At 40.3% G+C, this 23390-nt stretch overlaps 1 protein-coding gene across 2 annotated transcripts in view; it reads right to left on the minus strand.

Moving 5' to 3' along the window:
- Window positions 1-1454: 1454 nt before the first annotated feature.
- Window positions 1455-23390, minus strand: part of podxl2 (podocalyxin-like 2) — a 42841-nt gene continuing 20905 nt past the window's right edge. Inside the window, exons 3-9 of one of the 2 annotated variants that reach the window (XM_017725037.2) lie at window positions 21350-21738; window positions 20668-20943; window positions 18919-18993; window positions 9833-9989; window positions 8337-8398; window positions 7397-7576; window positions 1455-3212 (exon numbers count right to left, since the gene is read on the minus strand). In XM_017725037.2, coding sequence (XP_017580526.1) covers window positions 3000-3212; window positions 7397-7576; window positions 8337-8398; window positions 9833-9989; window positions 18919-18993; window positions 20668-20943; window positions 21350-21738 — 1352 coding nt within the window. In that variant the 3' untranslated portion in view covers window positions 1455-2999. Of the gene's footprint in view, window positions 3213-7396; window positions 7577-8336; window positions 8399-9832; window positions 9990-18918; window positions 18994-20667; window positions 20950-21349; window positions 21739-23390 lie in introns of both variants that reach the window. The other variant, XM_017725036.2, reaches the window with a different exon arrangement.

Consider the following 23390-nt stretch of genomic DNA (forward strand, 5'->3'; position numbering starts at 1 on the left):
ATGCACTGAGCTCAGCACGGCTCCAGCGTTTCTTAAAGACGGCAAAACAAAAGTGTTCCACTTCTAAACTCATTCACACACCCCGAAAAAAACAAAAACTACTTTTTGCAGTGGACATTCTAGTTCTGAGTTTGTTTTTAAAAGGGTTGTTTTTTTATTTTTAATACATTTAACAGGTACATTTTTTTCAGAGCTAGTTTTTGCTCTGGTGATAATTTTAGTTAACTATAATAACCGCAGATGTTGAAATGACACGTGTGGCCCAGGGTAACATTATAGCCCTCTTAAAGGGGCACTCGGGCACACATGGAAAATTTAACCATCCAACTGTTCGGTTGGACTGCCCTTCAGCCACCCCAAAACAACAACAAAAGAATAATCAAATAAGTCTACTCACTACCAGGCCTGGATTCCTTACCTAGCACTTCACCACAAGCCAATTAAGACCTTCCTTTAGTAACAAGCTCACTCATGGCCTGTAGGTGGAGTCAGTCAGGTCATATGCAGTTGTCAAAATTATTTTCTCATTGTTTGATAAGGTCCCAACCCCCATGGTTAAGAATCCCTGCTTTTGAGCAGCATTTTCCTGTTTTAAGGGTCTAAGACGATGTATCTTGAAGATCAGTCAGTTTTAACTGAGGGATGAGGGACGCACATAATATGACAAAGTAACATTAAATGCTCGTTCTGGGCCGGAATGCCTCTTAAATATTGGTGCTCGTGCGATTCTGCACCCATGATCTACTGGTAGCTATGATAATATAGATCAACTATAGCCTACATTGACAGACGGACTTGACTGAGTCATTGCAGTAGTGAGTAAACAAGATCATTACTGTTTTCATAGTTATGCCACTGGATGGACCAGCGACATCGCCTACTGCAAAGGCTTTATTTACTGTCGACTGCTCACTGATACGGCCTGCCTGTTCACTACTGATAGGCTTAATGTTACAATCATTTAAGAACATTATAATTCAGAAATTGAGTAATCCATCCAAATAATTACTCTTGCTGTGTTTGCCAGCTTGGTCTTGTGTTCATGTTATATCAGAGAGCATATTGGCTGGAGATATGACACAACCCTGCTAAAAAAATGATAGCAATGGTGTTTTCTGGTGGTCATCCCCTACAGAGAACACATTTCTGCACGTTTTAATGCACAGTTACTACTAGATTTAACAAAATGGGAAAAAAGCTACACAAATTGTGGTCTGTGCAAAGGTTGTGGCCGATTGTTTTTCTTTTAACTTTTTCCGATATGTTTAAACATTGTGCACTAAAATCACAGCAAAATGCCAGATTTAAGATTTTTTCCTGTGAAACATGTGTTAATGCATTTTTTGTTACCCAGCAGAACATTTTACAAACGTTTGCATGCAACTGTATCACCACTGGATGGCGCCACTGCTACATCACGGTCCTGTATGCATCAAACACTTTGCAGCATCACCTTAACTTCTCTGAACATTTATTTCCTTGCATTTCAAAATGGTCAAACCTAACATTACATTAGAGAGTAACACAATGAGGCCGGAGTTTCTCCGTACAAACTTTCCATATAAAGCGGCTGAGAGTTTCTCCATACAAAGCAATTGAGATAAACATCAAAATGAAAAAAAAGTGCAATTTGCAAATAGCTCTCATAACTGTACAAGTACTGTAGGATACAAAAAACTATGCTTATTCTATGATTATCAACATCAGCCTCTTCTATTTTAATGTTTTTGTTTTTTTCTCAACTGGAACAATGCGTGTATGTAGCGTACAGAAAACCGATATACTGAACTATCCAGGTACATCTAGGTTTGTCACAGCTATTAGACGTCTGACCCTAGCCATGGTCACCCCCTGATATGTGCTTAGGGTTTATTACTATAATGACATCATGCACTTAAAATGAGCAGGTTACATAGGAACTGTCACTTGTGATATATAGCAGATACTGAGACCATCTAGTTTGGTACAAATGAAACTTATGCAGTCGTTGAACAGCAGATATGGCAATTTGACTGTACTGTAAACCACAGGGATATTAATATCTTCACTCAAGTGAATTGACTTTGACTGAACGGCAACATTCTTTGAAGATATACACAAAACAGAGGCAGACGCTCCCTTGTATTAAAGTGGATTTTTCTCTGTACCTCTGCTTTGTTGAAGCTGAAGTCGGCTTCCTATCTGCCAGAGTGTAACTGCTGCACTGGAAAATTCCAAGAAGAAGCTGCCAAATAAGTGGCCGACTTCAGCCTCGTTCTGCTTTGGCATAACAGTTGAACTGATTGACATTTAGCCCGGCCCTCATCAGTGCAACTCTCCCCTAGCAACACTTACAGCGAATATCTTAGACCCCCTCCCTGGACTGTAAAGCTGAAAACACAGGACGTTGAAGACGGATCATTGTCAGAGCGGCCATTCCAACAAGCAATTAAAGAGCAAGGCAATGTAGGCTTCGAGTCGGCGTTCACCATGTTAAAATACAATGTGCTAATGTGCTGCTTCCAATAGTGTAACTAGATGCATCCATATAACTAAAACGGAATATGCTCATACTGTAGTTGCTAGTCGTAATACGTTGCTTTAACATTCTACAAAATGCTGCTGAAATATCTCATTTGACATTTGGCAACCTGACTGGCTAATTAATATGCCAATAGCATTCATAGCTCTGGGTTTTGTGCTCCCACCCAAACGCTCATCAATTAACACTGTCAAAAGATCAATACACCCATGTTTTACTGCTGCCTCTATTAAAGAATCAACCCATTCCATATTGATCCGATTTCTGAAAGCCTGTTGTAGCTGTACCCTCGCGGGTGCAGATAAATAAAAGACCGTACAAGCCAAACAACATCACTTGAAATATTCAGCAGATGTTTTCTGGAAAAAACCAAACAAAACAACAACAAAAAAAAAAGCTCTGTGCCACAAACGTCCAGGACAGAACGCCTCCTTTTTATATCAGGTTTTTCCTTTTCATTCATCCCCAGCCCCCCTTGTTAAAGGTGGGTGTCCTCCTCTTGATTGTCTTCCTCCTCTTTGCCCGGCTTGTTGACCAGAACCTGCCAGCCACTTCCCCCTCCTCCGCCCACCGGCACTCCATTGGCGCTGTGCTTCTTCTCCTGCATCTCCGATTGGCCGTCGCTCGTCACGTCCAGTGTGGGGTTGTCATGGCAGCCATTCTCCACAAAATGGAGCTCCTCTCCTCGCGACTTGTGACGCACAGAGAGAGAGAAACAGTTAGCAGTTGGCAATCAACTCTCAAAGAAAACAAAGGATCACTTCAATATAAGTGCACAATGTCTTGTGTATCTACAAGGATACAAGCACTTTCTCAGTCCTAGGAATAGTCAGACTACCTCCAATGTAGTTCATCAGCCAAGACAAGTTTGCTGCCTGAAGTTTGCTTCTTTGCTTTGAACTGGAGTTACAGCAGCTAACCAAGCTAACAGCATTGTCCTAACTGCATGCCTGACCATCACACTGTGGCTTCAAACTACACTGTGTAGTTAAGCAATCTAATAGACTTGCTTCCTGTCGCTGTCGGAACAAAACCTTGTATCTCCATTTTTGTTGTCACAAGCATCTGAAACGGCAGTGACCCTTTACACTGTATCAGTTTCCTGTCGCATCGGCCAATAGGAATGGTCCAAAATGACCTACAATAACAGCTTGTTCCTTCAACGTTAATGTTTTTTCCTTCTCCTGTAAATGAACTATTTGAAGATATGAGGCTTTGTTATGTGTATGTTTAATGATTCGCTCGACTCACGATTCAATTTGATTCAGGACACTGGGTTCCTGATTCAGTATTCTTAACATATTGTTAAAACGTATTAACAACACTAAAGCTGGAAGATAGAAAGAGTGCTGGAGCAAGGTGCTGAAACAGCGCAGCTGCTTTAGATGGCATAAATAACCTCTGGAACCCTGGGCTAATTTTGTAGGGTTTTTTTGGGGGGGGGATTGGGGTTGTTTGTATTTTGTTCACAACTTCACAACTTTATAATTGCAAAATATTTTACAAAAAGTCACACATGGCAAACATTATTTTCAGGAGACCCGAGGCTACTCAGATATCACTATTTGACATTTAAATGCTAACAGAATTTTTTTTTCTTTTTCCCCATCCAAGGACTAGCAAAACATTGTCAATTGGTAGACTGGCGTCCCTGAGTGCTGAAAATACAAATGTTGATGGTCCATTCTGTGGTTGGTACTATGAAATAATATGATTAGTTTAAGCAGTCATTTTGTTCACCTTAGTTTATTTTGTCTTCTCCTCTCTGACAGCCAGCAAGGCAAGCCTTAAAATGGTTTCCTCGGAGGAAGGATAAGTACTGATTGACCAGGACAGTTACTATCAGCTGTTCACAGTACTTGAAATAAACATTTATCCAAAGTATTACTTATGCTTTTTTTTATTAGTTTATCAATTACCTCCTCAATGAAGCAGCTGTAGTTAGAGAGGGCAAGTGCTGCTGCTGATATGTGATGTGATACAGTATCTGTATTACATTAAACTTTTCCTGAGTTCTTTAGTTTCAGTTTAGTTTTACTTTTGCACTGGATCAATAAGGCCAATGTAACAAGTGAGCTAATGCTGCGTTTGACTAAAGGCCATAACTCCGAATTTCTGACCTCAGACTTGGGAAAATCAAAGAAAACTCCTCTTCAGCTGGGAATTCCGGCTACGAAAGCCGGGAAGTCCTGAACACCAGGCACAGTGTATGAGGTCATATCAGTACGCTTGCTCCCGCTGTCAACAATAATAGAGTACCAGTTTTCTACTTTTAAATGAGACCATAGTAGCATAGTAGTTTAAATCAATCACCATACAGAAACATCCATCCATCCATCCATCCATCATCTTCCGCTTCTCCGGGGTTCGGGTCGCGGGGGCAGCATCCTGAGCAATGAGGCCCAGACCTCCCTTTCCCCAGCCACTTCCACTAGCTCCCTGGGAGGGATTCCGAGGCGCTCCCAGGCCAGCTGGGCAATATAGTCACGCCAGCGTGTCCTGGGTCTTCCCCGGGGTCTCCTCCCAGGTGGACTTGCCTGTGACACCTCCCAAGGGAGGCGTCCAGGAGGCATCCTAACCAGATGCCCGAACCACCTCAACTGGCTCCTCTCGACGTGAAGAAGCAGCGGCTCTACTTTGAGTCCCTCCCGGATGACCGAACTTCTCACCCTCTCTCTAAGGAGGGAGAGTCCAGACACCCTGCGGAGGAAACTCATTTCAGCCGCTTGTATTCGCGATCTCGTTCTTTCGGTCATTATCCAAAGCTCATGACCATAGGTGAGGGTGGGAACGTAGATCGACCAGTAAATCGAGAGCCTTGCCATATGGCTCAGCTCTTTCTTTACCACAACAGACTGGTAAAGAGCCTGCATCACTGCTGACCCAGCACCAATCCGCCTGTCAATCTCCCGCTCCCTTGTACCATCACTCGTGAACAAAACCCTGAGATACTTAAACTCCTCCACTTGAGGCAAGAGCTCATCCCCAACCCAGCTGTAACATTAGCTGGTTAAATCAATGACGCTGATGTGTTTGCTTTGTTCCGAGAAGGTAAATACACCGCAAACTTTAAAGTTATCACTCTAATTATTAATGAAGGTTGAACGTGCAGTAGTTGCAAAGGATGTAATTCCAAGCTTTCCCATTTCCAAGGTTGGGAAAAACTTACAGCATGACTAAGATTCCATTACGTGTTAGCTATATTAGACAGTTAGCTCCAATGCAAAACTAAAGAGGCAATGTTTTAAAACATATGTCTTGGCTGATCACTTATATTTAGGGTAGGTGGAAAATTGTCTAACTATCCCTTTAACAACTACATTTCGCTGCTGTCGGAACAAAACCTCGCATCTCCAAAATGGTAACTTAACAGGAAAATGAAAAAAAAAATTGCTTTGATTTTAATGTAAGTCAACGGAACCAGATGTTTTAGGACCATTTCTATTGGTTCGTTCACCATGAAATTTACACACAATGTAAAAGGCAGCAAACATTTTTAAATGATGTCAAAAACTGAAAAAAATGGAGATAAATGGTTTTGTTCCGACATCAGCGATATGTATATTTCTTCTAGTATGACACCCACAATCTACACTCACATAGGAAGCGCATGCCTTACATATTCGTTTCAACCAGTCACAGATTTTTAACTGTGTAACAAATCCAGGGAGGCTTGAATAATTAATGTTTGGAGACGTGTGGTTGTAACAAATCTCTGCAAAGGCATGCATTTCAGGGGATCTACCCAGCACTGTGCACTAAACTATGGCTTGCTATTGACTCAGAATGCTGCGCTAAGTCTTAGACTTTCACTGCTTGTCAAACCTCTGTCAGATTTGGATTTGAGGTGTATGAGGTGAATGCATAGCAGATCAGATGAATGCCAGGTGGTGGAGGCACAAACAAAGTGTTGGGCAAAAACACAGCGGAGAATCTCTGCGAGACATAAAGCATGCAATCACAGCCAATCAGACACAGGATACACAATCCTTGTGGAGATCCACATTTGGATCACACCGATTGAGGTCCATTCAACCTACATATAGACTACGTTCCAAATGTATGGAAGCAAGCATTTTATCATTTTAAGCTTTCAAAAAAATCAGTCTGAAAAGAACTAACAAAATGCAACATGTTTAAACCTGTTTTCTTCTTTTTGTCTTTTTCTTTGAAGTCAGTTTATAATGTAATGTTTTGTGTGGTCCCCGAAACCAAGAAAGATAAGTGGTTTAGATTATGTGGATGTGTGTGTGTGTGTGTGTGTGTGTGTGTGTGTGTGTGTGAGTGTGTATCAAAAACAGTCATAATTAATTTTTACATGACCACTTTCCCAACCCACCATTACCCCTTAGAATTAAACAGGCTGTTTTCGTTAATGTGTCTCTAAGACATATATATGTAAACCAGCCTCTGTTCTGATTGGCTCTCCTGTACTATGCCTCGTTCAAAAAGTGGTCCGGGCTGAAATACTCAATGTAACGTCTAAAGGCTAAACAGCTGTCATTTTGATTTTGTTAACAGTGTCACTGATGCAAAGCACCAATCTTATAAATAAATAAAAGCTATTTGAGTTCTCATAGCGGCCCCTTGTTGTGAATATTCAGCCTGCTCAATGTGAGTGAGTGAGTTAAATATTCCACAAGGTGCTAATACTATTGTAAATATTTTCTCCAGTCACATTGGTGCATTCATTGTTTGACATTTTGTATTCAAAATTTGAGATATCTAAGAATCATAATCAATTCTTACCTGGGTTGAAATCTACATCTTTGCTTATAAAACATTAATATTTATATTTCTTTGTACAAAGTTAGTGTCGCTTCCAAACATCTGGATAATAGTGTGCAACTGATGTTCATGTTGAATAACACTTACCATGTTCTTCATCTTGGGAAGGCGGCGCTGCCAGCAGATGTAGATGAGGCCAGACGCAATAATGATTCCGCACACTGAGCCAATGATGACCAGCACCACAAACAGCTTTCCGTAGTCACTGCGCGTCTGGCTGGGCCTGGAGTGACAGGTGCTCACGCTGGAGAAGTTCTGTATGCCAATCTGAATCAAGCAGAACATTTAAATTCCTATTAAATTCAACTTAAAGTGCCTGATATACTGTAAAACCTGATGTAAAACACTGTAAATGTCTGCTCTAAACTCAACACAAACAATCCATATATTCAGACTAGGCTGAAAAGAATATCTTTTTGAATTTATCATAATTATGATGTGAACACATTTACATATTACCACCTATTGTCATATTGAAGTGATGCAGAGTGTTGTTCCTGCGGGTATTGGAGTGGACAGCGATTAAATGTTGTGCTGTTCCTGGCTGTCAGGATGACAATGGATTATTGCAGACTTCTAATGGATCCACACCTCTGAAAGGAGTGGCTGAAAGAATTTTTTTTGAATGACTTCAGAAATTGATTGTGAAAGTGATGAGATGATTTCAATTGCAAAGGCGATCAAGCCAGAGGTCATTTATATATCATATGTCTTAAAAGCAGAGAAACAAAAAGATAGGTGGGGAAAGGTAATGTAAAAATTGCAACCATTTTTGGTGCATAAAACACACACTAGCATTACATATATATTTGTAATATATATATAATACTATATATGAATGTAGGATATAACACTAAACTTAACTTCAGGCCAAAACCTAAAGTTAATCATATTCATGACCCTAATCCTAACTCGTTGAGTTTCCATCAGGTAGTTTGTTAACAGTTTAAACAGGTAAGCTAGGGGCCCCATTAAAATTTCTTTTGCAGGTAAATGGTGATCAGTGGTGCAGGTGAGGTGGTCATACCTCAAATAAGCCTCTCCTCATTTCTCCCAACATTGACAGCACATCTTTAGTGGCAATCACACCTAAAAACATGAAAGAAAACACGAATGAAACACGAATGAAAGCAAGTTGCCTATTTAACATGATGTAATGTGCAAACATCGGTGTGCAAACTTAAACGTAAAAATTTATATTGATAAAAAATGAAAGAACTCTATATTGATTATGCAGAGAAGTCTAAGGCCCAATCCCATTTTTACATTTTTACCCCTAGGCCTTGTTTTCCAGTGTCACCTTGCCCTTTGGACCTGAGTTACAAGGGGTAGCAGCTAAAATCTTCCCTCTGAAATGGGACCCTCAAATAAAGAAGAACATCACTTAATTAAGGCTACTAGTGCTGCTCTGCCAGCCTGCAGTGACCGGAGAGGAGGGTAAAGTTAGTTAGGGAATCATATGCCTTCAAAGAGGGGGATGCGAAAATTCTTTATCACTCACCCCTAATTCTTTGGTGATATGAAGCTATTCACCAGCTTCTTGTTTGAATTTTCCTGTTCCATCTTAAATGGAGCAGCAGATACATTCTGGTGCCTCAGGCGTGGAACAGGAAATTTAGCTAGTTAGCTACCGAGACATGAACAGACTACTAGCGATATGCTTGTTTTGAAGAAAAGGACCATAATACATTAAAACAACATTAAACTGAGATAATACAATGGTTATCGTTTTAAACTCTTGTGCAGCCACTTTGCTGATTTTTCTTTTTGCTCATAACACTCGGTTTGGAGTGAGCCTCTAAAAAACCTTAGTTTGAAGGGCCATGCAGCCCTAACACTTCACGCAACAAAAATCGGGACACCCTACACCTAATGCGTGAACATGCAAAATGATGGAGTAGGGGTGAAATGGGATTGGGCCTAAGTCAGGTTACACTAGCTTCCTATCAAGTTCTACACTGTCTATAAGATCATGCCAATGAGATTTCAATCTGATCTGTTGAAGCTTTATAGTGTGCTCAGACCACTTAACTCAGACAGGCTTACTGTAAAACTCTTAGGATCACTTACAACTCAGTTGGTAGAAGATCATTTTCTTACAGCTCCTAAACTCTAGAACAGCATTCAAGAGAATGTGCTTTTAAATTCAGAATAAAAATGAACATATTAAAAATGTTTGTTTAGGCTTCCAATGTTTCTACTCTGTTCAGAGCACTGGGGCTCATTTTCCCCAGTTGTTTCATGGTATGTTGTCTGCCTAGAAGAGGCTTTTTCACTGACTGACTGGTTGACTGAGTCACTCTATTGAAGGGCACATGTGTGAGGAGTGTTGCAAGACACATTTCAATCAGAAATTTCGCTTCAGAGAGGGCCAACAGTGTCCTAGTTAATCTGACAGCAGAGTTATGGAGAAACATTTTTTGAGGCTACAGTAGAGAATTCCATTGTCTTCACCAGTACAGTCTACAGCTACTCTGTTCTATCTGTCAAGATAAGCTGAGTCTGTGTGTATGTATGTGTTACCCTGCTCGCTGGCTAGAGTCATGAGCAGCTGGCGCTCCTGTCGGCTGGGTTTGCTGAGCGAGATGAGCCACGAGCCTTGAGGACTGTTCATCTTCCTGGAAAAAGCACTCTCCAGCATCTCCAGCAGCCTGTCACCACTCTCCATACGGAACTCCTCCTGTAACCCACGCAGATGCATCAGTACCACAGTAACTTCTCTCACAGGAGAGAACTACTCTTAATCTACACTGTTAAAAGCTCCCAGTTCAGTTCATTTAGCAACATTATCAGCCAATTATCAACCCATTTTCAACTGTGAAAGCCTTGTGAAAACCCATGAGGCTAATGTCTACAAGACAAGAGGATCTTCCATAATGTGTAGAAAGTCATGTCAATAAAGAGGATACATAATAGACCTAGTTTATCACCCCACTATGATCCTGTTTAGGTTCAGCCGAATGGTTGCCAAATGATGGGATTTTATTCTGCATATGGTGCCAAATTTATGCAATAAAACCTTTGTAAAGCAGCCCAAAAGGTGAAGTTAAAATCTGTTGTATTATAAAAGCATTCAACGACTAGGATCAATAAAGCCAATCCCAATTTTTTGACAGGCTTTCAGCTTTAAACTTTTGATAAAATTTGATAAGATAAAGTGTGATTTAAGTTATAGGGATGGGACATGTTTTAACGCTTGTGGGTGCTGGGACGGTTTAGAATATGCGCTACCATTGTCTGTATTATTATTATTATTATTCATTTTCTTTTGTTTTTACTGGAATATTACTATTTCTTTTATTTTCTTGTTAGTTGTATTTATATATTTTTTTTATTTATACTTTTATCTGGTGCTTTTTAATTGTAATTATTAATATATTGCCTTTTCTGCTATTTATAATTTATTTTATTTTGGTGGTCTTTTTTCTCTTCTTCTTCTGTTGTTTTACTTTGTAATGTGAAGCACTTTGACCAGAATCTTTATTGTATGAAAGGTGCTATATAAATAAACATTAGTATTATTAGGTTGTCTACTATGTTAGGAAGGTATGGATCATTTGATGCTGTACTTACTCTACTCATAAGTAGTCTACGTGGACATAGTTTGGTAGTAAATGCTAAACGCTTAAAAAAAAAAAAAAGCAAATAAAAACTTCTCATGACAACAAAAATTACAGCCAACTGCAAATGTCTATGCGTACCTGGTCAAATTACATGCTTTGCTGGTTTTCTAAGTGTAAATATATTCACACAGCCTCTGCAGAGAACACACATCTGCACATTTTAATGCATAATTACTGTTTATTTGCTAAATATAATAAAAACATACAATGTCTTTTAATATTTTGTTACTTTGCAATGTTTCTTTAACATGTTAAGCTCAACAAATGAATTCTAACACTGGGTTGACGAAACAGAGACTTGCGGATAAAAGATTAACCGTTTATTAGAAGGAGAATTAACTGAAGTAACAGGGTTAACACCAGACCAGGTCAGCAACCAGATAAACCAAACACAACGCATGACTGAAGACGATAGCAGAGCCAGATAAACAAGTGAAGGTTGTTACCAAACAAGCAAACATACACAGGTAGACTAAGGTAGAAACAGGGGATGGTAATCAAACACAGGTGATGGTAATCAATATTCAGATGACTGGGTTCTCCTGGGTGGCTTGTGATTGGCTGATGGAGTCATGTGACAAACTGAGGGATTCTGGGAAAGGGAGTCCCTAAACACAATGAGAGTCCAAACGAGAACCGTGAAGCACTGTGTGCACTGAACCTTGCAGAAAAACTGCCTTATTCAACTGCGTTTCCTGCAGAGGATGAAATTATTTCTACCATGGACAATAGGAATTAGTGAATTTCAAAAAGGAATCTGAAAAGCAACTACAAAATCTGCTCAAATCCGCAAACCGGTGCTGCATATAAACTGCAAAACGTTTCATCTTTGATCACCTAACAGAATCACAAACACAATCCATTGTACTCCTAGAATTGTGGCTTCTGTAATGTCATCATTTTTCTCTCGCACTTGACGTTGGCAATGACACACCGGCTTGAGAACAATGGCACTTTTCCCATCAACGCTTTTCCTGGTAAGGGTGCTGTATGCTTTGAAGTTCGATAATTGGAGTCGGGCCACCGGCTGAAACTAATAACACCTACAGCCAGAGTTATAGTCATGCAAATGTGGATTTTCATTTGGTTTGTTGGTGTCACTATTGAAGAAGCTGATGCCACGTTTTTTAGGCCTTAAACACGCCGGAGCTTTTGTAGTCAATACGAAACAAACAAAACCTGATGTACTGGGATCAGCTCACATGCTTCATTCACTGGATGTAATAGAAAATCAATTAGCTTAACCCAGATGATGCTTTAGGACAGTGGGATATGTTCAAAATCTTTTTGCATCATGACCCAAAAAGGTGGACTGCAATACTGCAAAGCATCTGCTCCAGGGGTATAAACCCCCCAGCGCTGTGGAGCAGTGGGACTGCGTTCTCTGGCCTGATGGAGCTCCATCCAGTACCTTTGGCATCAGCTGGAACGATCCAGAACTAATCGTCCAACGTCAGTACGTGACCTCACTAATGCTCAATCATATCCTCACATCAATGTTCCAACATGTCGTGTAAAGCCTTCCCAGAAGAGTAGAGGCTGTTACTGCAGCATGCTGTCTATTAATACCTTTGCTTTCAGAAGAACTGATGGAGATATAATTTACCTATTAATGGTTCTTCATAATAGACTATGGGTTTTTCTTTGAAGACTATGAATTTAATAAATGCAGCAGTGCGTCCAGCTTGGATGACTCAGAAACTTTGGTATAAGCCAGCATGCATTAGAGATTGTTTATCAGACTCTGGTTGAAAGTGTGCTGCTCTTTAACATTACAGTGAAAAAAGCGATGCTTTGAATTGACTTGATTCAAAGATGCACATCATTCTTACATGAATACCATACATTCCATCAACACTCTTACTGTCTTCACATACTTTGAGCAATAACAGTATTAATGTAACATGTTATACACGTGAGACTACATAACAAGCAAATGCACTGCTCTTTCATTGTGCTGCTTGCTAGGAGAACCTGAAGTGTAAATATAGAAGTAAATTAGAGTAGTTACCATAGCCAGTAAGACTGTGCAGACCAAAGAGCCAACCAGGAGCTTTTAGATGAGCCATTACTTTGCAGAAACCTCCTATAGACATCTGATATACAGCAATATATGGATTTCAAGTGTATGACATATATTAGCATATATGGATTTCCAGCTTATATTTGTCACATATGGCCATATATATATGACATTTTTAAATATGGCATGTGTTTCAGCTATTTACCAACTTATTCAAACATACATGTGTAACACATATATATATAGTATATGACATAAAACATATTACTCACATATACTAGCTTCATGTTATATAATGTAAGGAGTTTGATTTGTTGCTTTTAAAAATCTTTCATTGTATATATCAGGCATAGAGTATGTATGATCCATGTTTAAGACACATGTAACAGTATATGAATGATCCATTTATTATGCATGTATGTGTTCACCCACCTATCAGACATACATATATGATCCATAGATTGTGCCTATATGTTTAATATGTGATACATACATATGTACACTGCATACAGTTACAGATATTTTGAAATATGCCTGATCCTTTATGATACATATGATATGATATGATAGCTCAGGTTCTGATTCTACACATGATTCTGTGTAAATGTGGACATTTTACACATTTTCTTGAACATCCTGTTTCATTTAGTCTTGTTATGATGTATGTCACTGATGTGGTTAATTTCATGATAACATGAATGCTCCTATTTGTATTTCCTCTTTTGTTAAGATCGTCGCCTTTTATAAGTGGCAAACGAGTTGAATGGATAGTAACACAATATTCTACTCTTTTCTATTCTATTCTATGAAGCTTCTTGTATATCATTATGGATATATGCTTGGGTGGAAAGGCAGAGCTGATCAGAGCAGCCCAGGCTTTGGCTAAACTCACCAAACTAGCCCATGAAGTTTTCTGTGATGGATTTTCAAAAACTGGACATGCGCATGTCCTCCACTTGTCCTTGCGTTAAAGCAGAAGCCCACTTTGGGGACCACCCGCACCATTAACTGATTCATTTGGCCAGAGAGGAGGAGCAGAGCCAGAGTGCAAGAGAGACCTCGTTTAGAGACTCAGTGACCATTCAATTCAGAACCGACAATTGGATCATTTACTGAGATTACTGGACACTTATCAAGCCATTTTAATCTTCAAGGCTTTCTAAGAATGCAGACAACTAAAGACTGCTTAATAGAGTTATTTCTACTTTTAACATGAATTATAAATATCAGCATTAAATCCATGTAATATTATGTTATTCAAAAAATTTTCCTACCATTTGAGTATTTCAGCCAATTTTATTATTCGAATTCTCACATTTCTAAGTACCCCAAAAAGAAATGATTTTATATGAATAACACAGAGAAACTCTGACCTGCAAATTGATCATTTGGAGCAGCAAAAACAAATTGTACAAATTTGCAATCTTTCATCTAGTACACCACATAGCATCTTGTGCTCACTTTGTAGTATCGGGTGCTCACCACAGAGTATCGGGTGCTCACTTTGTAGTACCTGGTGCTCACCACATAGTATCTGATGCTCACTTTATAAAATCTGATGCTCACCTGAGAGTATTGAGTGCTCACCTGATAGTATTAGGTGTTCACCTGATAGTATCGGGTGCTCACCACATAGTATCTGGTGCTTACTTTATAGTACCTGGTGCTCAGCACGTAGTATCTGATGCTCACTTTATAATATCTGATGCTCACTTGAGAGGACCTAGTGCTCACCTGATAGTATTAGGTGTTCATCTGATAGTATCAGGTGCTCACCACATAGTATCTGGTGCTCACTTTATAGTACCTAGTGCTCACCTGATGGTATCAGGCACTCACCACATAGTATCTGGTGCTCACCTGATAGTATCTGGTGTGCACCAGATTTGCACCTAAAAGAAAAAAAAAATCACATCTTTTAAGGGCTCTGTATTCCAAGTTCAGTCTTAAAAGTTGTTTGCATTTTCTGCTTCTTACAGTCAAAGTAATCCAATCATATTCAGTGATGTTCTGGACTGTGGGGTGGTCAGTACATTGTTCTTTTGCATGATACTGTTCATTCCTAGCACACACTGCACTCTAAAAGCAGGCGAGAGCTAGAAGTGCCCATTTTCCATTCTGTATTCCTCTCAGCCCTCTTTGTCTCTGGTGATCATTCTCTGTGCAGAATTTGTTTGCTAATACAAATGCAAACTATAATCTGCGGACCCTCCCCAGCCTGGCACACACTGTCAATTTGTCACGCAGCTGTCGGCACGCGAGCTGTAGAAGGTCAGACTGATTAGAATTGTAAGGCTTTGAGTGGTTGCCATGGTGAGGCACGGCTGCCTCTTGGGAGGGAGAAGTTTTCGGTGAGAGGGTGAGGTGGTATGTGTGTGTGTGTGTATGTGTGTGAGCAGAAAGTGTGTGTATGTGCGCGTTTTCTGGGCAGCCTGCTGCAGTGGCATCGACAGAGAATGTGATTAAGCAGAATCTGTGCTAATGTACTGCTGGCACTGCCACCGCTGCTATTGCAGACAAAGAGCACAGCGGAGAATATTACTTACATATATATTTATTCATATATATATATATATATATATATATATATATATATATATATATATATATATATATATATATATATATATAAGCACAGGTCTCATATGCGCTCTGTGTCAGACCGCTGTGTCTAACAAAGGTATCATTTGTTTAATATTTTCAGCCTTGCAAACACTGCAGTCAGCGTTTCGGTGGAGACACTCTTATTCCCACAGGCCTTCTTCACTGTACAGCGGGTACACTCCCACAAATATGAGTACTAGACAATGTTCCAGTCCAGTGAAATTGGTCGAGGGGAAAGAAATGCAAACATCTTGCTGTGGCCTTTAACCCATCAAAGCACAGATATTACTGCTGTTTTACTATACATTCAATCTGTGCAGTTTAGGCTGTCCAACTTTTAAGAACAATATCTTGACCATAACATTTCCTTACTACAACACAAGACATGTTGAAGTAAAGACATTTTTCACTGTTTTTGAGTACAGTTGGCAAATGGCTTTAGCTTTGGCAGAGAACATCTACTATATTATTTAACATGAAAGTCACATTTAAATCGTAATAGGTATAAAAACTATGAAAAGAACATGTAGAGAATACAGAAGATAAAAAGATTACTTTTCATGGTAAACATGGTAAAACATTTTATTTTGATAGTTTATAGTATATATATATCATCATTTAAACAGCACACACTGATTTTTTAGATTAAGGTCTAGAAATCTGATGAAGAGATCTGATAAAGAGAGCTGGATTTTAGCTCAGTAATCCGATTTCTCAGTGCATGTAAACTCTTACTCTGATTGCTTTCCGATTTCTCAGTCTGTGTATGAGCGAAAACTGACAACGGTACCACAAATAAGCAAGCAGTGTTACAGCAAGAGGGCTGCAAAACACATTCAGAGTGAGTCTGAAACCATCTACATGCTAAATAAAGGATTTAAATATTCTTCATTTTCTAGATGATGTATGTTCATATTTTCAGGTAAAGTGGTGGGACGTAAAGTTTCAGCTTTATCTGCATATATATATATATATATATATATATATATATATATATATATATATATATATCTTCAGATTGATGGAGAATGTGTGGTACATGGGTCTATATAGAACCTTTATATACACATTTTCTAAGCTGCTTCTCCCTCAGGGTTGCGGAGGGGGGTGGTGGTGCTGGATATATATATATATACACTGCTCAAAAAAATAAAGGGAACACTTAAACAACACAATATAACTCCAAGTAAATCAAACTTCTGTGAAATCAAACTGTCCACTTAGGAAGCAACACTGATTGACAATCAATTTCACAGATGTTGTGCAAATGGAACAGACAACAGGTGGAAATCATTGGGAATTAGCAAGACACACTCAATAAAGGAGTGGTTCTGCAGGTGGGGACCACAGACCACTTCTCAGTACCTTTCTGCTTTCTGGCTGATGTTTTGGTCACTTTGGAATGTTGGTGGTGCTTTCACACTCGTGGTAGCATGAGACGGACTCTACAACCCACACAAGTGGCTCAGGTAGTGCAGCTCATCCAGGATGGCACATCAATGCGAGCTGTGGCAAGAAGGTTTGCTGTGTCTGTCAGTGTAGTGTCCAGAGGCTGGAGGCGCTACCAGGAGACGTGGAGGAGGCCGTAGGAGGGCAACAACCCAGCAGCAGGACCGCTACCTCCGCCTTTGTGCAAGGAGGAACAGGAGGAGCACTGCCAGAGCCCTGCAAAATGACCTCCAGCAGGCCACATATGTGCATGTGTCTGCACAAACGGTTAGAAACCGACTCCATGAGGATGGTATGAGGGCCCGACGTCCACAGATTGGGGTTGTGCTCACAGCCCAACACTGTGCAGGACACTTGGCATTTGCCAGAGAACACCAGGATTGGCAAATTTGCCACTGGTGCCCTGTGCTCTTCACAGATGAAAGCAGGTTCACACTGAGCACATGTGACAGACGTGACAGAGTCTGGAGATGCTGTGGAGAGCGATCTGCTGCCTGCAAGATCCTTCAGCATGACTGGTTTGGCAGTGGGTCAGTAATGGTGTGGGGTGACATTTCTTTGGAGGGCCACACAGCCCTCCATGCGCTCGCTAGAGGTAGCCTGACTGCCATTAGGTACCGAGATGAGATCCTCAGACCCCTTGTGAGACCATATGCTGGTGCGGTTGGCCCTGGGTTCCTCCTAATGCAGGACAATGCTCATGTGGCTGGAGTGTGTCAGCAGTTCCTGCAGGATGAAGGCATTGAAGCTATGGACTGGCCGCCCGTTCCCCAGACCTGAATCTGTCTCATCATGTCTCACTCCATCCACCAACACCACGTTGCACCACAGACTGTCCAGGAGTTGGCGGTTGCTTTAGTCCAGGTCTGGGAGGAGATCCCTCAGGAGACCATCCGCCACCTCTTCAGGAGCATGCCCAGGCGTTGTAGGGAGGTCATACAGGCACGTGGAGGCCACACACAATACTGAGCCTCATTTTGACTTGTTTTAAGGACATTACATCAAAGTTGGATCAGCCTGTCGTGTGTTTTTCCACTTTAATTTTGTGTTTGACTCCAAATCCAGGCCTCCATTGGTTAATAAATTAGATTTCCATTGATGATTTTTGTGTGATTTTTTTGTCAGCACATTCAGCTTTGTACAGAACAAAGTATGAGAATATTTCATTCATTCAGATCTAGGATGTGTTATTTGAGTGTTCCCTTTATTTTTTTGAGCAGTGTATATACACACATATATATATATATATATATATATATATATATATATATATATGTGTGTGTGTGTGTGTGTGTGTGTGTGTGTGTATCAGAGGTTTTCCATGTTTTCTGGGTCATTTTTGTTTCAATCAGAAGCAAGTCAGAAAGTTTTGTTTTTTTGTTTTTTTTTATAACTATTTTAGGTTATTTGGTCAGTGTCAACTAAATGTGGTACAGATATATTTAGAGAAATAACTCTGATGTTCAAGACTGACCAATAACAGTATTTATTTTAAAACTTCTGATGTAACATTTCAACAAATTTTATGCATTGAAAATGGAAATCGCAGGTCTGGACCATGAAAAAAACATGGCAAAAAAATAAAAGATGAAATTCTTTCTGTAAAACAAGACTGGTTGAATTGCACCATTCTTTCGTCCCCAGCGATAAACCATAATTTGCGCATGGCAAGAAGCTTTCAAACCCGAAACGCAGATGTGGGACTGCTCTCCTCACAGCTACACAATCCTTTTAAAAGGCCAGCAAATAAAAACGTCTACCAAATGTTATCTTACATTTTTGTGAAATTAACCAAATACATAACCTAAGACCTAAATACATGAAACACTTTCAAGTAGAACTGGAATAAATCACTGTGCTACAGGTAAAAAGCCAATATCAAACATTAAAAGAACAAGGCAGGAACTTACGCAGTCATAGTTATCCGACATGTTGAGGATGACGTAGCCTTTTCCAGCCAGATCGCTCCAGTCCACACAAATCACCTAGAAACATTAGAGACAAAAACACACAAAAAATGAAAACTTACAAGACATGTAGACTTCTGTTGGAAGAACCATCAGCAAAAGTGATATCTTCCTGTTTCAGCTAACATTAGTTCCATAAAACGATGATTAATTAAACCTAATTAGCACCATTCATTACCGGCAGGCGGATCAATCAAGAGATTAAGGCGTCAAAGAAGCAGAGCTTCAGCAAATCTAGCCTCATTAAAGCCATTCTGCTGATGAAAAAGGGGAAGCTTGTTCATTTCTTTCATTGTTTCTTTTCTTTGACATATCTTGATTAGGTTTGCCTGGCCTCATAAGTTATTAACAGATGAGGATTCTGGATTTCTTCTGAATGTTTCTCCTTGAGCGTGAGCTGCATTTCGAAATGTCTGATATGTGAGGCCTGCTTGAGCTGCAAGTTCAAGAAATTCCTCATTTGAAAAAGACTAGACAAAAAAAATGAACATTGTGAAAGGGAACGTTGTAAAGTGGAATAATATGGCCAAACATTTTTACCAATATGTTTTACCATATTTGATTTTGATCAATATTATATGTGTTTCATGCATGCACTCAATATTACAAGCTTAAGAGGATTTCTGCAGTTATCTGATTATTCAAATGATCATGTAAACGACATACTCTGATTTTTTAGATCGGAGTAAGGTCTAGAAATCTGACTGAGAAATCTGATAAAGAGAGCTTGATTTTAGCTCAGTAATCATGAAGCACTTTCATATTTTCAGGTAAAGTGGTGCTGTGCTTTAAAAAAAACTGCCATAAAATTTGAGTCTTTTTACGTTGTGTTTATGTCATGTCTTCTTCTGTGAGTTTATTGGCTGGTTGCAAAGCAGAAATCTGATTACTGCCTGACTCATGTAGACCTGAAGTTTCCTCATTATCTGTTTACTCAAGTGCATGTTAGCACGTTGATCAGATTACTGACGAAATCTCATTTTCTGCACTCAATGCCTCCTATAGTTTGAATAGTATTCTGAACTCCTTCAAAAAAAAACCCCAAAAGGCTCATTTTGGTCTAATGTACATTTTAGTAAGGTATGTATGGATTAAAAAAAATCTTAATAAAAACATACATTTTGAGGACACTGCACTTACTTCAGAATTTTTCCACCACTGTCTCCTCATAATCCAACACATGTTCCTTTAACTTAGTCGTTTTTACTTTCTATAATTTCTATACGTTGTTTTGTGCTGTTGTAAGTGAATGGCTAGATTTAGATTTCGTCTCCCTCCTTGTCCAAATAAAGGCATATAGCATCACCTAGTGTACAGAAAACATTTATGTCTAGATTGTGCAGCCCTACTGGGCATAATAAGTTGAGCAATCCCAGCAAAAGGCTGAAGACAAGCTCACTCACTACCTCAGCACTTCTCTTCTGAAGACCCATCTCTTCAATAAGTGCAATACGAGCAATAATCATTCACATGCAAAAAAAAATTTTAAATCTTTGTGTATTTGTGCCTCTATGTATTTATGTGTTAGCACTTTCTCCTGTTTCTGGCAGGGTCTTAGCTCAAGGGTTTCTTCAGATCTTTAAACTCTGTTTTCCACTATCATAGGATATGATCATCAAGCTGACAACAAAGTACTTCTGTAAGTTACTCTGCAAGAGCACCTTCTCAACATAAAAGATTTCTGATTTCTACCTGCACCACTTCTTGGGAATCATGCAAGTCCGCCTCGGAAAGGTACTCTGTGCCGCCGTGACGGAGCTCAGCTTCTTCATCGTCTCCAGCTCTGGTGACCTCCACATCTTGCCAGGCCATCTGGGTGAAGGCCACAGCAGGCATCTCTGAGGGCGGAGTGGAAGTTGGCCCGACGGTAAGGTGCGTCCAATCGTCTTCTTCTTCACCATCCAACTCAGTAGGGAAGGCCACCATTTCGTCATCTCCTTCTTCTTCTTCTTCTTCTTCTTCTTCTTCCTGGTCCTCAGAGCAGAAGTGGGCAACACAATCATATGTTATGGCTATGATGATAAGCTATGTCATGATACTTTTTTCAATGGGTATACAGTGGGTATCGTCAGACTGAACAACTGCATGTATCATAAAAAGAGAGGCTGTAGACAAAAACAACAACCAGTGGGCAGTAACTGCATAAACTGCATAGTAACAAGTAGCTAACTGGTTGTCATTATTATTAGTACATGATGACACCGTCGTATTCATATAATTTTCCAATTATTTGATCATTGGACTTTTTTCATAGCAGTTCTAAACATGGCACTACATTCCAAACCTCAAACAACAGAGTATTGTAATACACATCACGTACTAAATCTTTTCAAGTACCATTATGTTATATCTCTGTCATATCACTCACTCTTACCTCAGCATCGTCCCTGCGGGTGTCGTCTGGCTGCAGCGGCGTCTGGCTGGGGAAGGGCCCTACTTCTGGAACAGTGGGCGCTTGGGTGAGGAGATTCTGCCTTTCTTCGTCTTCAGGGAGAGACGGGATGCCATGTGCAGCTGTGGCCTCAGGTGGGGGGCCGTTCTGCTTGAATTTGGTGACAGTGGTGTGGGTGAGCGGGCCGGCAGCTGTGGTGGACAGGCTGGAGGAGGAGGGGTGCAGGGGGAAGCCGCTGGTCTCTGAATCACTTTCCCATCGCTCTGGGTCCAGAGGTTCAGCTACAGAGACGAAGAAAGCCGAGGTGTTCACCTCTTTAGGTTCTTTGCGGACAGAGAGGGACGAAAGCCGAGGGTGTGATGGATTGTAGCCTGAGAGAGGAGAGAGGGAGATGAATTAGAGTGACTGAAAGTGCATTAACAACAGACATCTGTAAGGCAATTGTCATTAAAGGAATAGTTTGGGGAAAGATCAAGTGCTAAGAGGTCACCAGGTACCCAAAGCTGTTTTGTCTCATTTTTATTTGTATTCTTTTTAACCTTTTTAACTCTAGATGGATCATATGGTCTGAGCGCCAAAGTCTCCATTTCTTTTCCTTTTAGTTCACATGACTCAGAATTTTCAAAATAGGCTGGGACTTGAGGGCTCTGCAATAAATCATCAGCTATCCTCCTGGCACTCCTGACCTTTTGGCAATGACAAAGTTTTACAACAGATGTCTGAAACCTGACAATCTGATGACGCCCTAGAACACCAGAACATTTTTGGATTTTTATAAAGATTTGATATCTGCCTGCAGCACTAGCTTACAGTAAGTGGGGGGGGGGGACTAGTTATTCCTTTACTACTTAAATTAATTAAACAAAATCAGACCTGTCCCAGTTTATGTACATTATCCAGAAGCATTTAAATACTTTTAATATTAGAATTACTGCATTTCAATAATTCTGTGCACCATCCCTTCCACGTCCATGTAAACTATATCTGCGTCTCACGTTGTCCACCTGTGGTTTAGGCAGTCCTCTGCTGGCCCACTTCTTAATGCCACTGGCAGCAGTTTTTTAGTGCAGTGGGCTGCAGCAGCAGGCTTTCTGCACCGCTGGCAGCAATGCACCAAAACAGCCCTCGCTGACAGGAGACTTCCTTATCTGAGCCTGTTTATTCATGCAGCCGACACAATGCTGAACCAAGATACACGACTGTGGTACGACTGCTCATTGACAGCCCAGGTACAGAGAGAGAATATGAGAGAGAGAGAGAGAGAGAGAGAGAGAGAGAGAGACAGAGAGACAGAGAGAGAGAGAGAGAGAGAGAGAGAGAGACAGAGGGAGGGAGAGAGAGAGAGAGAGAGAGAGAATAATTTAGCCTAATTAATCTATTAAATGAGAGGCTAAGAGATAGAACGGAAAAGACGGAAACAGAGAAAGACACAAAAACAAGAGAGATAAAGAGACACATAATTACATAATTAAGAAGAGACAGATTAATTTACACTACTGTGTGAGAGAGAGCACTAGAGAGAGAGAATGGAGAAACAAAGCAAGATGGAGAGAGAAAAACACTGGAGAAATAGGGAAGATAGATAGGCAGAGAGAGAGAGAAGGAGGGAACAGAGAAAGATGGAGAGAGTAAAAAGCTGGAAAAAAGAAAGCAAGAAAAGGGAAGTGGGAAAAGAGGGAGAAAGCAGAGAAAGATGGGAAGAGAAAGATGGAGAAAGAGCAAGAAATGGGGAAGAGGGACAGTCAGGGTGAGAGAGAGACAGAGAAAGAGAAGAGAGGAGGAGGGAACAGAGAAGGATGGAGAGAGAAAAGAAAGGCAAGATAGATGGACAGAGTAAGATGGAGAAAGAGAGAGAGAGAGAGAGAGAGAAGGAGGGAACAGAGAAGGATGGAGAGAGAAAAGAAAGGCAAGATAGATGGCCAGAGTAAGATGGAGATAGAGAGAGAGAGAGAGAGAGAGAGAGAGAGAGAGAGAGAGAGAAGGAGGTAACAGAGAAAGATGGAGAGAGTAAAAAGTTGGAGAA

Source organism: Pygocentrus nattereri, chromosome 21 (assembly GCF_015220715.1).
Source record: "Pygocentrus nattereri isolate fPygNat1 chromosome 21, fPygNat1.pri, whole genome shotgun sequence".
Classification (NCBI taxonomy): Eukaryota; Metazoa; Chordata; class Actinopteri; order Characiformes; family Serrasalmidae; genus Pygocentrus; species Pygocentrus nattereri.